At 37.7% G+C, this 17,178-nt stretch overlaps 1 protein-coding gene across 7 annotated transcripts in view; it reads right to left on the bottom strand.

Annotated features, from left to right (window-relative positions):
• Positions 1 to 17,178, bottom strand: part of Patronin (calmodulin-regulated spectrin-associated protein patronin) — a 49,140-nt gene that overhangs the window by 28,538 nt on the left and 3,424 nt on the right. For 5 of the 7 annotated variants that reach the window (XM_022070231.2, XM_087356819.1, XM_087356820.1 and 2 more), the window contains exons 2-9: positions 11,310 to 11,405; positions 10,376 to 10,591; positions 9,682 to 9,915; positions 9,183 to 9,433; positions 8,298 to 8,407; positions 6,246 to 6,356; positions 1,318 to 1,444; positions 516 to 771 (exon numbers count right to left, since the gene is read on the bottom strand). In XM_022070231.2, the coding sequence (XP_021925923.2) occupies positions 516 to 771; positions 1,318 to 1,444; positions 6,246 to 6,356; positions 8,298 to 8,407; positions 9,183 to 9,433; positions 9,682 to 9,915; positions 10,376 to 10,591; positions 11,310 to 11,405 (1,401 nt within the window). Of the gene's footprint in view, positions 1 to 515; positions 772 to 1,317; positions 1,445 to 6,245; positions 6,357 to 8,297; positions 8,408 to 9,182; positions 9,434 to 9,681; positions 9,916 to 10,375; positions 10,592 to 11,309; positions 11,406 to 13,079; positions 13,101 to 17,178 lie in introns of those variants that run through there. The other 2 variants (XM_022070234.2, XM_022070233.2) reach the window with 2 other exon arrangements.

The raw sequence follows: 17,178 nt of genomic DNA, 5'->3' as shown, positions 1-17,178 counted from the left end.
GAAGACCAAGTTTCAGGAGGGCAACATTTCTGAGAAGGCTAGAAATAAATTCCAAAATAAACACAGCAGTAACCTGGCTGGACCTACAGGACAAACAGGTGGAAACTCCTATGCAATAGACAAACCAACAGGAGTGGAAACAGGATAACAAACAAGAACAGGCCAGTAAAGTGAATGAGTGACTGACTGGTTACAGATGAATCACTGGGGTCCAATTCCCAAAGCCATAACTTTTACCATCTACCAACTTTATTAATGTATTCAAACAAAAAGCACATATACTGATCATGACTGATAATTTCAGGGCATAATTCAAAGGAAAATTGTGTTCACTGTCTTCACATGTTCACACACACATCATACATATAGTTTATAAAGATAGCAAGCATTTCCTTTGCATATGAAAAAATAGTGAGCTATTTTTCAAAACAACACAAATTGCAGGGCATCTTACATTATACAAACGTCTCGAGTTTCAGTGATCCTCAAGAAGCATCTATTACCATCAAACTCACCTGTGAATCATCTGATACAGAGTTCCTTCTTGACCTCCTGCCAGCATAAGAACTTCGTCTGGAATCCTCCCAGTTGCTGGGTCTACCAGCAGCTACTGGTTCTCCCCGTTCCTCCGCTTTACTGTCCTGATTTTGCTTCTCTTTTGCTGGTCGTAACCTGGCAGGAAGCAAGGGCTCCTCAGCTTGAACAACTGAGCTTAAGGTAGGAACTCCACGCCCTCGATGCACCACAAACTGATCTTCACTACTGCTATGTCTAAAAAAATTTGAGAAATATACATTATTAAGACTACTTTTGCCACCCTTGGTGGACTTGTTATTAACATGCTCGCCACTGGACCCAAGGTTCGCGGGTTCAAACCTGGCCAAGGTCGATGGATTTTTAAGGGTGATTTAAATCCGTAACACAACTTCCTTCAGAGGGGAAGTAAAGCCAGCGGTCCCATGTAGTAGATTTATGGTACGTAAAAGAACCTTATGTACATGAACAAGATGTTTCGTAAGCAAATTTCAGCAGCCATTTCTCACTCAAGTCTCTCCTGATTCACTTCTAGATTGCTCTAACAGACAAATCAGGACTGAGTAGAAATTGTGCAGAGGCAGTGGGCTGGTCACTCACTACTCATAAATGCACACTTCAAAGACAAAGAAACCTCCCACACGGGAGGAGGTCAAGGCTTGACTTCGGCTGTTGCGCCATAGAAAGAACATCTCGCAACATGATAACCACTCACCTCTACAGAATGAGTGGAGCAGCATGCCTACAAATGCCTATACAGGCACAGAGGCACTTTACTCATACCTTTCTTCCTGTGTGTGGCTCCTGTCATGAGACTCAGTGGTGCTTTTCCCATACGTATCAGCATGTTGCAAGGAATGTGACTTTTTGATAGGCAGAGACGTCTGTATTGTTGGAGATGACTTAGAAACTGAAACAACAGTATAATATTTGAAAAGTTGAATTAAATACAGGTCTAAGTGCACAAAACAAGCATTATCCATAACTGAGTTTAAAAGTGTGTATGGCCTACAGCTGACAGAACCGCTGCTGCTATCTTCTGGCATGTCTTACAACTAAAGCAACAGAGGTGGAACTTATAGCACTGTACAAGGTTGAGGCTTGGCATACACGACATGTTCTGACCATTACCTCAATACCAAAAATGTAGGCACTTACACCAGTATTTAATTTAGTTCTTTAATTATAAATATCAGTTCTCAAGTAGTACTTCAATTCACATCAAAGCGTGCAAATTGTGCAAAATTTATTTTATGCATTCAAAATGTGAAATGTCTTTACTAGGGAGTTTCAAAATCCTAAGGTTGAAAGTTACATAAATACACACATATATCTACCTGGTATGCTCATATATCTTTAACAAACAGTTCTTTGTAAGAAAGATGATTTTACTGTATACACCTTTTACATATCTTAATCATTAACCACAATTTATAATAGTCATCATGGATCAGTAGGGTGATCAAATTGAGGATAAAATGGGCAGGGCATGTAGCGAAGACAGAGATGAGAATTGTACACAATATTTTAGACAAAATATGAAGGGAAGAGAGGCATAGACAGAATGATAATTCTATCTATGGATGGATCATAAAGAAATTGGATGTGAAGTGAGGGTGTGGACTGGTTCCACTATGTCCAACAGGGTTCCATGAAGGCAGATCTGCTCTTGACCAGCTAAGAAACTATCTCCTTCTCAAGAAAGACTCTGCTTCATTAAGTTAACTAACATTTGCTTAATATTCCAAGTTCTGAAAGAAACTCTGATCTACTTTTATATCTTAATGAATTTATAATAAATACTCGACATGGAAATACATTGCACAATGTTTTGTGTTAGAGATACAAGGGACACATGAACTATAATTACACCCATTAACAAATATATAAAGTGCTTAAAGGTAGAAGACTGAGTGAATTTGTATAGTAAACAACAATAAACAGAGCACTCATCTGAGAGATCAAGCATGACTGACTATGCACATTAGTGATATCAAACATAAAATCACACTTATAATCCATGACTGACTGACAAATAATGGTAACAGTGGAACACAAATTCAGTTTTTTTATGACATTACTTACCTGGCAGTTAACTTTAATAAAAACTTCCACTCATAGCAACTCTAATATCTTTTTTAATTTATGTGCAACAGACTTCACTTTACAAACAAAATAAAGAACAGTATAATTACACAAACATAACAAATTTCTAAACACACATGCAAAAACCTGAGGGAAACAATTACAAAAATTTTCTTCACCACAAGAATTCCAAAAACAAAATTGTAAGTGCTCTGAATCTTCCTTAATTTCCATGAATTAATACTGCATTTTTCTTACTAACACAAAGTCTGGCAATTCAGATTATCTGCATACATTTTGAGAACTGTACGGGGTTTGTTTGCAAGCTATTCTAACAACAAAGTATTTGAAAATAAAATATTATTGACAAGATATGCAAATAAAGATAACAAAATAAATCAGCTACATTTCCTTGTAAGGGTAATGCTCACATGCAGAAAAATATCCCATAAATATACCAAAGACATGCAGAAATACAAACTTCATGTAGTCTAAGAAAATTAAATATACCAGAGGCAAAATATGAAACACGATTAAACATACTAGTAACCTAAACTTAGCCCACTAGTATTTCTGGTATACTCTGAACTTAACTAACAGCTGGGAGAATATGAATGAACCAGAACATATTGCTAATTTCAGACAGGTGTAATTTAACAGAAGTCATGTACTTTAGATACTTATAAATCAGAATTTCTTGTGCCACTATGTACACTACATTGTTTGTTACTGATTACTACACACTTCCAGTATTCAGAACTATTCTCCACCACTCTCTTTCCTTTCTCCAGTGGTCCCTGTAGATCTTTAAAGCTGGCACTTATCTGAATAATATTTAAAAATTGAGTAATACTGCAATACTAATAAGATGGAATTGTAATGGCCCTGTCCAAAATAAAATTAGCCAGAACACTACAGTATATAAATGACAGACTTCATACAACTTCAATATGAAGATGCAAAGAACAATTACCTTAATGGACTACTTTCAAATTTCATTTTTTACATCCCTAAGTGTTATGTGCCTTTTGAACAAGTTCAAAATTTGTGTTTGATAAGCTCATGTACAGGAAATATCATTAACAATTTTTCCATATTCACAAGAACTTTGCTCAATGCAAAGAAAATACTTTTAGTAGAACTGCCAATAACCATAACATTGAGAGTGCTTGCTGATAAAGTTCTCACTTTTTATTTAAGAGACCTATCTCACACATACATGCTGTTTCTTGCAATGTGTTTCTATCAAATAAAATAACTATTCAGATTTTTAGTCTACAAAAGATCCAGTATTGTCAGGGTGATTAAGTCGAGAAGAATGAGATGGGCTGGGGATGTATGGGACAAGACGTGTGCACCGGGTACTAGTTGGGAAACCTGAAGGGAAAAGACCGCTGGGGATACCTAGACGTAGATGGGAGGATAATCTCAGGCGGGATCTATGGGAGATAGGAGTTGAAGAAAACTGGATTTTTTGGCCCAGGACAGGGTCCGGTGGAGGGCTTTGGTTAATTCGGTTAGTTCTAGTTAGTTAGTTAGTTAGTTAGTCTACAAAAGATAAACAGATCACAGAATGCTAAGGCATGCAGACATGAAGATGAGATGTCCCATAACAAATACAACAGCACATCTCCTTACTTCAGAGGGAACAGACTGCGCACAAGACTGACCATCTCACAGAGATAGCAAATATGTTCTATGAATAAGCAACACATCTACAATGTATTTACTCCTGTGTCTGCCAGACTGAATTTGTCTAAAATAAACAGTATTTTACAATAATTTGAATCAAAAATGAGGAATGCAAATACAGTTTAAGCTTTCTACGGCAGCTGATAATGTCTAAATTTTCTGTAAATTGTTACACGCAAGATTAGATTATTCAAAAGAACATATTTCAGACAATGAATATGTACAATAAGAAGACATAATGTAATATGAAGATGGCTGTTTTCTGGGTTGTAGCACCATATAGTTCAGTTAAAGTTTATTGATGTTACAGAGGTGCTTGCTGCCTCCATCATCATCACCCTGATGATTTAGGCATCAAGCACCTCTAAAATGTCAGCAAACATCTACCAGATCACATGGTACTACAACCCAGAAGACGGCCATCTTCAGATTCACCACCATGAAAACCTGAAATCTCACAATGTAATATCGTATTTCATTACCTATCTACAGTAACACAAAACAAAGCATGTCTATATTGTCTTCCAACACTTCTATTTGGATTTTTCCTGACTCCAAAAGGTGTTACAATGCAAAACCGCACACAAAATCAGGTTTCAAGTCATATGCATTCAAAGCAAGCCAGAGCAATATTACAACGTACAGGTAGCCCTCGATTTGCACCGATTTTGAAACCAGCAAGTCAAAAAGTGAACAAATATATTTTAATATTAATTATAACGTTTTATAATATATCTCGTACTGCTTCTTATACTAAATCGTAATTCTTACACCACTGATTTTGAATAAAAATTATAAATACAGTCGTCTCTGCAATTACGTATGTTTCGTTAACGCGAATTTGCTCCAATGAGATCAATGAATCGGTAAAAGCTGTTTGTGAAATGCAAACTTTTACATATGCGAGTTTGCTCTTATGCAATTTCATTCCTGGCTCTTTAAACTTTCAAAGGGCCTAATTTAATCTCTACGGAGGTCCCGGGGTTATTTTTACTACGCGATTTTCTATAGGTCGGCGTCTTACATGAATGCAACTATCGCATAACAGTAGAGATGACTGTACACATCAATCACATGAAAGAATCGCAGTCAATCGCGGGGACCAACGAATTGCTGATTGTAAGTGTATAAAATATATTTTTTAAATTCCCTTTATTTTATTTACGTTATTTCAGAGCTTTAAATGTAATGCCATTATATTACTCGTCAATTTTTGGGTGCTGGGAACGCATGTCATTGACTTCCAGTTGATTTACATTATAAAAGAGTTTCAATTTACGCCGATTCCGTTTACGCCGGTTCGTCCAGGAACACATCCCCGGCATAAATCGAGGACTACCTGTAGTTGTGGAATGGCTATCAAATTAAAAGCTTCAAATCAAACCAAAGTTTTCACATAGAACCAACTAATAATACTGATACATGACTTTATTTTACTGTACATAATAGTATCACTTTCATTAAAGTCCAAAATTACTGCTCTGGATTTTTCAATTATTTTTTAAAATTTCTTTTGGACTAATGATTCCAACAGTTAATTTTCGAGTGAAACAAAGTCACATAATTTCAAGTAAAATCTGTTTCCTCAACTCACGTTAAAAAAACAATTACCTCATCTTTTCATATATGGAAATTCAAGAAATACTATATTTTATTTACACAGTTTAAGATTTTCAAGGCAATTCATACGCAGTCTAAACTCCACTGGGTTGTAACACTGTGCTGCAGTGAAAGAAACTTCCATTACAGTAAGGTCTTAGGCTCAGAAGACTTCGTACTACATGTGATTGTGTTTCTTTAATAAAAGCAGTTTTTTCTCAATAATAAAATAAACTACAAATTGTAAATCAGTATTTGATGGATAAATATTAGGTAGAGCTCAATTTATATTAAAGCTACTGATGTCTACGGCACATGGTGGAGAATGCTCCTACCTGTGAAGCCGCTCGAATGAGCTCCAAGATTACTGCGAAGATCAGGGATTGCAGATATTGACTGCGGGAAGCTACGCTTGTGAGCTACCCCTTGGCTATTCCTTGGGTAGACTGAGAAAGTTAGAGCACAGTGAAAAGATTAATAAAAAGCAATACAGTACAGTGATGGGCAACTAATGCACTTCTCAGCTGCGTTTACAAGCAGAATGACAGTAACATAGTAACAGTGCTTGCAAGCTCAACTTGCATATATTTGAAAATAAGTGCTGAGCAATCTAATAATATTCAGATTAGTTTCCTTAAATGAATTTTCTGTAAATAACTGATGAATCATGTCTGCTTTTGAAGTATTTTTAATGTGCAAACAGAAGAAGTCTTATTTCATATTAAGTAAAAGACACACACTTTATTAGTTTGGTAAATATGGTTATAATAATTAAGGGAAATAGTCATGAAAAGATTATATCTCCAAATGAACATACCTTCTGCAACGTTAAATAGCATTCAACAAATCACAGAATGATAACATAATAACATAGCTTACACGATGATGCGCTGCACATTAAGTACACGTAGAAAATATTTTCTCATTGTATATATATTACTGTTGCCCTCACTGATACAGTATTTATGAAAGAAAAATCGACAGAAAGGAGAAAGAATTGGTAAGATCTGCTTGTTTTGCTTGCCACAACCCCAACTATTCTTACTTCAATAATACTTCAAAGTGTATCATCCAATCACCACATTCATTCAAAACATGCAGTTCCATAATTTATTGTATTTAGATAAGTGTTACCAAGCCTTTATCAGCAACTGTGCAATGAAATCTGGCCCTCTTGAAAGATCATTAATTTACCTGTAACTACTGTGCCTAAAAGCATTATGAAATGCATGATAAGGAACGTGTTATATTGCCAGTGCTGCAAAGTACCACAGCAGTCAAAACTTGGAATGAATGTCCATCGTCTAAGGTCACCTTGAAAATATACGGTTCAGATATATATATAATTAAAAGTGATACATGGAGGTTCACAAAATTCTAAGCCAGATTGCAAAACCAATTTCATTTGGTAAAGAATTTTCTGTGACTACAGATATGGGGCAAATATGTAACCTGTGTTCATTTTTTGTACAAATAGAAAAACAACAAAAAGGACATATGTGCAAAGTGCAGACACACATTTTATAAAATGACAATTAACAAACTACCGTAACCAGACATTCAATTTGAAATGCTCTACATAGCCTGAATTTCTGTTCAAAAAAACCCATATTAGACATTGATCCTTCTTCTTGTAAGTTCACTTAGGAAATTAAAGCATAAAATATTCCATGAACTGTATTTCACAGAAAAAATTTATTTCAGTATCAAGTCATGGACAAACAAATTAACACATCTTCACACGAACTGAAAGGCTATCATTGCTCGAAATATTTTTGAAACGTATCTTCAGATTGGCAATATACATATAAAACCACAAAAACCTGTCAGAAAAGCTGATGCCCCACTGAGGTACGAATGAGATCCTCCCAATACAGGTTCAGCACATTACTGACTCAGCCAACCTGCTGATTAGGAATAAAGTTAATCACGGCAGACAAAATAAGCATAAGTAGCAGTAGCAACCAAAACCAGTTTTCCTAGATGGAACATTGGAACAAGAAATTTAATTAATTATTCACCTCACGTTGAAGTGTTTTCAATTGGCTCCTTCTCACTAGAATTTCTCTTCTGTATTCTATTTTGAAATGCTTTTAAACATATTCCCTAAAAAACCCTTTCCAACACTGAAAACCACTCTTAAATACTACAGTTTAAATTCTGCATTACTGCCAACTAAAATTAAAAATAAATTCTGTTCTGTTAAGTAGTGTTAATAAAAGATCAAATTCCACTGTTGCAGCTACCAACTGAACCAAATGTTTCCAACAGAACAACCCAAAAAATGTTTGCACACATAACTACAGAAGGTCCAGACGATATGATACCTGTAAAACAAAACTATGTTAACAGCATCTACCAAGAGAAATTAAGTAACGATGTCTTACCTTCTTTTAAATTTTTGTCTGTGCCTGGAAATCGGACACATTTTACTGGATGAATCTCTAGTACGTTAAAGAGATCTGCCAGAAAAACCACTAGATTCTGCTTCATTGACCTACATCAAAGAAGACAAAATTCACAAAAAGAGTTCAAAACAATGTGTACAAGAATGAAATAAGAACACAGAACTTTCTAAAATACACTTGACATAAAGTTTTAGTTAAACAGAAATTTAATTTTTAATAATCAATGTACATAAATCCATATTTAACATTTATTTTGACACATCCATGGTACAAGGTTACACAGACTATAAAAACCATTCACATCACTTAAGCTGATGATCTGGATTATATTCATTCATGGCATGCAGCAGTTTCAGTGAATAAAGTCTCCATTTCAACCTTTAAATGCTTCAGCATGTTCGTGGTTGTTAAGTTTCAAATTCATTTCTCTAATGTCAATAAAATATTAATGTCATCTAGTTGCATTATTACCCCCACTTAATGGTACCTGCACCTTGTTGTGGTGGTGGGGCTCGAGTACCTCAGTGACCCCAAGAGCTACGCTGGCGGTAGCATAGCTACTGGTAGGGCCTCCCTAGCTAGATTGGTCGAGGGGGAGAGGTCAGACTAAGACAGATACCCTGGTCCTCCAGGTTGGGGGTTGGTCGCAAGGCTAACAACCTTTCACCATAAAAAGGAAGATGTTTTGAAACCTCAATCAAAGCCTCGGACAGACGGACCTAACAGAGGAGAATTGAGGAGGCCATGGACCGAATATGGACCGGAGAGCCGTAGAAGAAGAAGAAGTTGCATTATTACACGTCTTATAAATGTCCAAAGGGTTACACATTTCTTATAGACACACTGTACATGGTAGATACGTACCCACGCATATAAGTTACATCTTCTGGCATCATGTGGAACACAGAACACGGTAGACTACGGGTGCAAAAATTATAAACCAGCATGAGATTCTGAACACAGTCAGACACAGTGGGTAAGTAGCTGACTACAACATCCGTCCATGGCAATTCCTCAGGACAATAGAATGACACTAAAGCAGCTAGACTAATTCCATCACAGAGGTCTTTCAGTTCTTGCACTGGAGGAAGGTCTGGTACATGCAGTCTGTCACCCTAAAACATAAAATATTAACTTACAGAATCACAACCAGTCAGTTCATAGTGAAAACATTTAATGTAATGCTACGACCACAATATGCCAGCAGGAAAACCCCAAGAGACTAAACGGATAGAAATGAATGGTCTAAATCAGGTACCGACCCCAGTACCAAAAGGTACCCTCTTCATTCTGATACAGTTTTGTTCACATTGATTCCGACCTTTCTTCTGTAACATACACACTAATGGCATCTAGCAGTTACCTCCCTTCCCCTACAATCACCCTGCTCCATTTCCTGCTCTATCCTCTGCTTCAGAGCAGAACAAGCTTTGTTAACCCAGAGTACCAGACCCCCTTCGTGGTCAGCTGGCAGCGGATCGGGACTGGCAGCTCGAGAGAAACTAAATCTTTGGATTGCTGCTACAACTCGATCAGGTGTCACAACCTCCTTTGCATACAGCACCATGATGGCTTCAATCACAGCCATGTGAGCACTCTGAAACAAAATAGAGAATAAGTATTTTCTAACCAAAGTTAATGCAGTGCACAATTGAAAGATATAGCATCATTAAAGACATGTCCGTACTGTTTCCATATGACTAACTGAAGCTGCACATTTGTATACAATTATCATTTGTTAAACTGTGTACATTATGAATATGTATGTCAATTTGCAGGTCATTATACAACATTAGCACTACTAATGACCATTTATTTCAATAAACTTGCACCTTGTGTAAGTTGCCAAACCGTTCTGTGTATGCTCACATTCGGTTAAGAACCGTGATCATAAGAACACGGGGAGAGGGATTTGAATGCATGTGCTGTTTGCACAAAGATAAAGGCAATGCCATTACCACATTTTGTCAGCTATTACTAAATATGCAGAATTGAATTTTAATTCCAATGTCATAGGACACTGGCTGAGAAAAACTGTTTTAATGAACAAAACTTACCAGTTTAATTGGATTGGTTTGAATAAGTACAGTTTCTGTCAACTGGTCATCCGGAGGTTCTGTAATCAACACGCCTTTCCTTGCCAGGGCTTGGATGATGCCCCAGTGGTTAAGGTTGTGATAGTTAGGGTCTGAATAGATGTTTGCAAGACCCAGGCAGTATAGCTCTGCATTGGCAAGTGAATGGACTATTTGTGGTTTCAAATGTTCTTGATCCTAACAAAAATGAAACACAGTACAATGAGTGTAGAAATTAAATCTTAACTAGATACTTTGTACAATTTACAGCCTCGCAAATCTGTTCCCAAACTACAAATAACATAAATTGTCTAAACTGATACTAATATAAAAGTAACAGACCTTGTATGTATGTCCCCAAAAAATCCATATAACATACAAGATGATGAAATATTCAAATTCCATTTCTCTGCATATGTTACTAATCATAGAATCTCCAATAACCCCAAATTAATATGTATCACTACCTGTCATTTACATTCCTTTTTAAAGTTCATTCTGAAAATAAAAGTGGACTGAAAAGAAAATCAGAAGGGTTACAAAATAGGTCAGGAAACTTACCAGCTATAATGTTCAGAATACATCATGGGAATCTTACACCAGATCGTGTTATCTTCCAACATTATGATACCCATGGTGAATTTGAAATGTCAATACCCATGTCATACTCTTTGCCATGACTGTGGTACAGATATGATAAGGTACATAAAATACATCAGGCCATAAATTCCTGTATGTATGTATACATTTCTGACCACCACTCTCCCTCCAAAAATAAATGGTGGGCAGATATAGAAGAAAGCACTACCTTGCCTTTCTCTAAAAGGATGAACTTTACATTTAATCTCCACTATTTTTCCAAAACATATTTTCAGTAATGATTTCCATGCATATATATCAAAGAAACACGCATCACCTCCTGATCTCGATAAAATGGTTCCCGTAAGTTCTCTGGAACCCTGTTGTTGTATGCCTTTGACAGAAGCCACTTCACTGATGCTCTCTGTTTTGCCTGAAGGAAAAAAGAAACTTTATATAGTGCTCACTCATGACTTTCACTATGGCAGTTAAAATATTCTCTGCCATTTTTATGGAATTAAAAACTTCATTACCATGTTCACAAAAACCCACCACTGGCCTCATCATGATTCTGACAAATCAAGTTCACACCTTCAACCAAATTTCTTTACAGATGAATTTAATACACAGCTGAGAAATTATCACTGAATAAAAGAGAAGCATTTGGATGCTACTGAACAGGATGGCAAAGATCTGTATTTGGAAAGAATGTGGTTCTAATCTGTCAGGTTAATGGGTATCCTCACAGTAACAAATTATCTTCAGTTAAGAAATTTGGAAGTTTGTGGATCCTAGAAGGCAAGCTGGTAAAATCAGTAATATTCTACCGAAATTCTTTGATGACGTCATGGCTCATAGCCTGGACAGAAGGCTGGTCGGCTTCCTACGCACATCCACCTGGCATCACAATACGCAGCTTGAAAGATACTGTTCCCACCTGTTCATTCTCCCCGCTCCTGGACGCACAGTATTACGGCGAAATTAATACCATGCATCAAATCAATGCAACGATAAACTAAATACTATGAACCATAGCAAAGGCAATTCCACGCCGCGAAAGTGCAACGGGGCATGTACTGTAGCATCCTCACATATCTACAACAGGACAAAGCGAGTGCTTTGATTCGATCCAAGGTCACCTTCAACTAACTAACTAGATGGCTTACCGAACCCGAAGGTTCATCACCGAATTAACCTCCACCGGACCCTGTTCTGGGCCAACAAAATCCAGTCTCCTTCAACTCCTATCTCCCATAGATCCCGCCTGAGATTATCCTCCCATCTACGTCTATGTCTCCCCAGCGGTCTCTTCCCCTCAGGCTACTCGGTGCACACCTCTTGTCCCATCCATGCGCGCTACATGCCCCGCCCACCTCATTCTTCTCGACTTAAAAGGTCACCTTCAAGCCTAAGAAAAAATATATGGCAGGAAGTGGCTGAGCTCCCTTAACTGACAATTCCATGGTGCCTTTGGGAAGGTGAGAGACGCCATCCTAGACAAGAAATTCTCCTCCTTTTCAGAACAGAAGCCTTACTACACCTCACTCCCATATCTTCAGTATCCATCTATGCCTATGACTGGTAATTGGTCTCTTCCTTTTCGGTGTTCTGACTACAACCCAATGTCCCGTACCCGAATCTCAGCTGTACACGGGAAGTGTCAGAGATCACCTTTACGACCGCAGATAAATTACCAGAGCCCCTGCAAGAGATGTTATCTGGAGACACAAGCTAGCAAATGCAGTGATTCCCACACTTATAACAAATTACTCGTGTCTTCTTCTCATTTCTTCCAGATACGTGCAACAACGAAAATGGGGTTGGACTCCGATAACATATTCCTTTCCCCGTAAGTAACCCGATACGATGATTTTGGTACAAGCGGTACAGCAAAGTGTCCAGAAAAGTGCGTGCCATACTCCTTGTATGGCAATGAGTACTCATCAGACCACAAGCAAGCAATCGACCATTTTGTTTCAAAGCTGTTCAGAGACTGATGTAAACCTCACTTTGTATAAAAAATGAGTATACTATACAGGTATCTAGTTACTCAGTAATCTTACATGTACAATTAAAAGTTTAAATCATAATATAAAAGTATTCAAACCTGCATTCATTTCAAGATTAGCTCTAACTCCTGCCCTGCAGATGATTTCACCTCTGTTGAGAATTATTAAACTTTATGTATATCTACATGTGAAATAACTTCTGTACTAGTGTTATGACATGTTCTACGTCCTTTGGCTTAGCCCAAAGAAGAATCAGGATCTATGAACTGTAAATAAACCAACTCTAACAATAACTCTAGCTCCCATCCCTATTCAACGTAACAACTCCTTTCTTCTGGCCTGGTTGTCCTTAAACGTCGAGTTCAAGTTTATGATCAAAAATCAACGAACTGGGTGGGAGAAATCTACAAACCAGAACCATTAGCCACTGAATGCGATGTGACCTACTTCACTGTCACAAACAACACATGATGGAATAATGCAAGAGTTTCCATAAGTGGAAAATGGAAAGTTTTGTTAATAGACTGTGTGGGCATTTTGGAAGCGGACAGGCCTACAGCATGCAACAAATCCACTGAAGGTCACACCTACGTGCATCACCACTTCGTCTTACCTCTTCAATGAGTCTGTCTGTATGGTGGACTGGATAGAAATACGTAACATACATTGCGTGGGATTTCTCATGCGTGAAGTAAGCACATTATAAATATTGAGGCGTTGCACCAAAAGGACATCTGGGTCTGTTACAGTATTCTACTGTCTGTGTTACACAGCTCGATTCAATGGACGAATTTTGGGTAGAAGAGGTCTCGGTTCAAGGGCTGAAAATGCGAGACCGAAATCGTCATCTGTTCTCTATTCTCTATAAAGTCTCTGGAAGCTAGATCTACGCAGAGATATGAAACTAAGACCCTCGAATTCATCGTCTGTTATATATGAATTTTAACGGGAGCAACATCGGGATGCAGGTATGGAAAGAAGACACCGAAATCTGTATTAAAATGCAAAGTGTTAACGAAGTACTCGATGTTGACAGTTTACAAGCAAGCCTCTTTTCTTTATCTAATTAGTACGTCATTATATTTAAATTTAGATAGGAATGAATTGCTTTCACCTACCTATCTGCATACCTTTATCCATGTAAAAGATAACCTCACTTCTTGGCCGAAACGTCATTTTCAAAACAGGCTGAATAATCATCAGATTGAAAAATAAATATCAGTCAAAAATGGCAATATTTAATGTCCTGTGCAGTTCTTAATACGACAGTACTTCTGGGTATAATCTTTGTTATAAGGTTCTTTCAACAACGACTACTTTCTGAATCCTGCCAGTAGAAATATGACAAACCATCTGCTTTATGCAACTTGAGAGTAGAGTAGAGTTTATTTACATTCCATAGATAGAGAAAATATAGTCTTCTAACCTGTTTCATTTTAAGTGATATTTAATTACAACTGGAGGATAAGAATGTGAATAAAAATTACTCCGGCATAAAATCATTCCAAGCCGAGGATTATCTGGGACCTGAACCTTTACGATATGCAGATTTTCTTAAAAACCTGAATTGTTTCAAATTTGCAATTTGTGATATTTTCACAGTTCCTTTCCTCGACGTAAGGTTTTCACAGTTGATTTGTATCCTAAAACCCTGAAACGCAATGTTCGACTTCATTTGAAGGAGCATGTCGTTATTTATTAACAAAGCTAGGGTTCGTGAAACAGCAAACATTCCCAGTTGGTGACGTGAGAAAAACAGCAATATTTCGTTACAAAAGAAGTTGTTAACGTAAAAGCTGGGAAGTATTAAATCAAATGATAAATCACGCATAGTAATTCGTCAACATAAATGCCCAATGTATCTGTACTCCACTAGTGCCATGCATGAGACAGTCCACAACAGCAACAAATATCGAAATACCAAAGTACATATAAGTTATTCAGTCGTTAAGCCAAGGAAAATACCATACACATATGTGGGTTACGCAGCAATGAAGAAACAGTACACAGGGATCGCTTTTTGCATTAAATTGCATGTAGCTTCATAATAACCATCAGACAAGAAAAGCGGAAGGAAGAAAACACACGAAAGACACAAGGATCTCATAATATAGACAAGAAACAAAATGATACAGACTGTGACGATTTTCTGAAACCACGGTTAAGTACTTTTTTTAGCATTAGCCTGCTGCACTGCCTCGCTGTGTCAAGAAGTCACCTAATATGCTGCTGTTGTGCGTAACCCCAGTATCTACGCTTTTATATGGTAAAGTATACAACGCAGGCCCTCCACAGGTTTTTCCTTGTCCTCCTTTCAGAAGAACGCGTTTCTTTCTTTGTGGCATCTTCGCAGTCTGCGCCCTGAAGCAAGGCACCATCCACTCAACGAACTCTGAACATCGCATGATGATAATGGCCCTACACGCTAACCTGGTACGTGAGCATACCCTGTCCACTCATTCCAAAAGACGGTTTGTATAAAACAGTCTGCCAACTCAATATTTCTTTCAACCTATACACTCGCTTAGACAGTAAAAATGAAATGCTATTGATTCCACAATAAAGTCGTCGGGATAGTTGGTTTCGGGGCAGAGGTTCATAAAGACGATCTCCCACACATGAAGCAAGATGTTCAACCACTCGACAGCCATATTTGGTCAAACTACTGGAATAGTTCCATTACAAGAGTGATCAGAATCATTTGGCCGCTAACCATAGGATGTTCAGTTCAAACCCGATTCAAGATAATGCGATAGTACGAAGTATCGGTTACATCCACAGCCACATTTTAGAAATCGCAGAAACAACGTCTCCCTTTATTAACAACTGGAACGTAATGCGCAATACCCAAGGGCAATCTGCCCACGTCGGTGTAAACTGGAAGTCCTTTCCGATCAAGGAAACGCCAAATACATAAACTCGCAAAGAAGCTTAATTATGTCGTCCAATCTTTGTGGTGAAACATTACGTCCATTTCCGCGAACCATAATTCAAGCTGACCAGAACGGCAATTAACCATTAGCTGCCTGAAGGTCGCTTCGTTTTGAAAATTAATGAGACACAGCAAGATTCGAGGTTTTCACGGCGGTAAGTCCGAAGATGGCTGTCTTCTGGGTTGTAGCGCCGTGTAGTCTGGTAGACATTTACCGACATTTCAGACTACACGGCCCTACAACCCAGAAGACAGCCATATTCAAATGATAGATAGGTTTAAGGACAACTTACTAAACTTCTACACATTACAAATGCGAATTAAACATGAGACTGGCGGTAACCAAACACTCTTCTGCTACAATACCGACTGAGGACGAAGGCAAGCAGTTAGGTCCATCCCTGTAATATGCAGTGGGAACTATACCCCGTCCACCACAGCAGACAGGTGCGAACTATATACATAAAAACATTTCATTCAAACAACAGGAAATAACACTACTAAAATCGAGGTTAAACTAGTTCCTGTTTTTAAAGTTCTGGCCTTAGTTTATTGGGATACAAACTACATTAAGAAGGGCAACTGATGTTGTGAATAACCAGACCAATTCCCTGGAAACTCATTATCCACCCTACATTTCCATACATATTCATTTCCAAAAAAACACATTTTTCAATGACAATAAAACGATATTTCAAAATTAAAATTGATGACAAGAGGACTGTAGTTTTATTGTATGTAAAAATGTCTCTCAGGCTAAGTATGTCATAAAGGTGTACCGTGAGTGGTAAAACTCATGGATTAACCACAGCACTGGATGGACGTGAGCGGTAAGGTTCACGATCTGGCCGTCATAGGCAGAATCCTTGGTGTACACTGGGCAGGATGCTAGCTGGTTCCTGGAGCTGATTCAGATGTGGCGCTAAAGATAGTCATACCCTGGTTTATGTAGCCTGTATTATACTACTGACAACTACAATGGGTCAAATGTAGTTTTAATTTGGCATGGTTTGTTCAACCGAGCATTACAACAACCACCGTAGACTGCAGCCCACACTCATCCCAACATAAATAATCTAATTTTAATTGTTACATTTATCCAGAAAAGTCATATTTGCTTTAAAAATTATCCCTGCAATCTGAGGGCCAAACACATAATGAAAGTATAGAATGCTAACAAGGAAATGTGGATTGAAAAGAAGTTAATGTGCAGAAAACACCCATGTTAATAATGAAAGCTGCAATAAAACAGATTCGCAGAAAAG

This window comes from Zootermopsis nevadensis, unplaced genomic scaffold (genome assembly GCF_977971745.1).
Source record: "Zootermopsis nevadensis isolate Lab colony 2312 unplaced genomic scaffold, Znev_1.0 Znev_ptg000028l, whole genome shotgun sequence".
Lineage (NCBI taxonomy): Eukaryota > Metazoa > Arthropoda > Insecta > Blattodea > Termopsidae > Zootermopsis > Zootermopsis nevadensis.
Note: the sequence above shows the minus strand (reverse complement) of the source record. Positions and strands in the feature narration are given on the sequence as shown.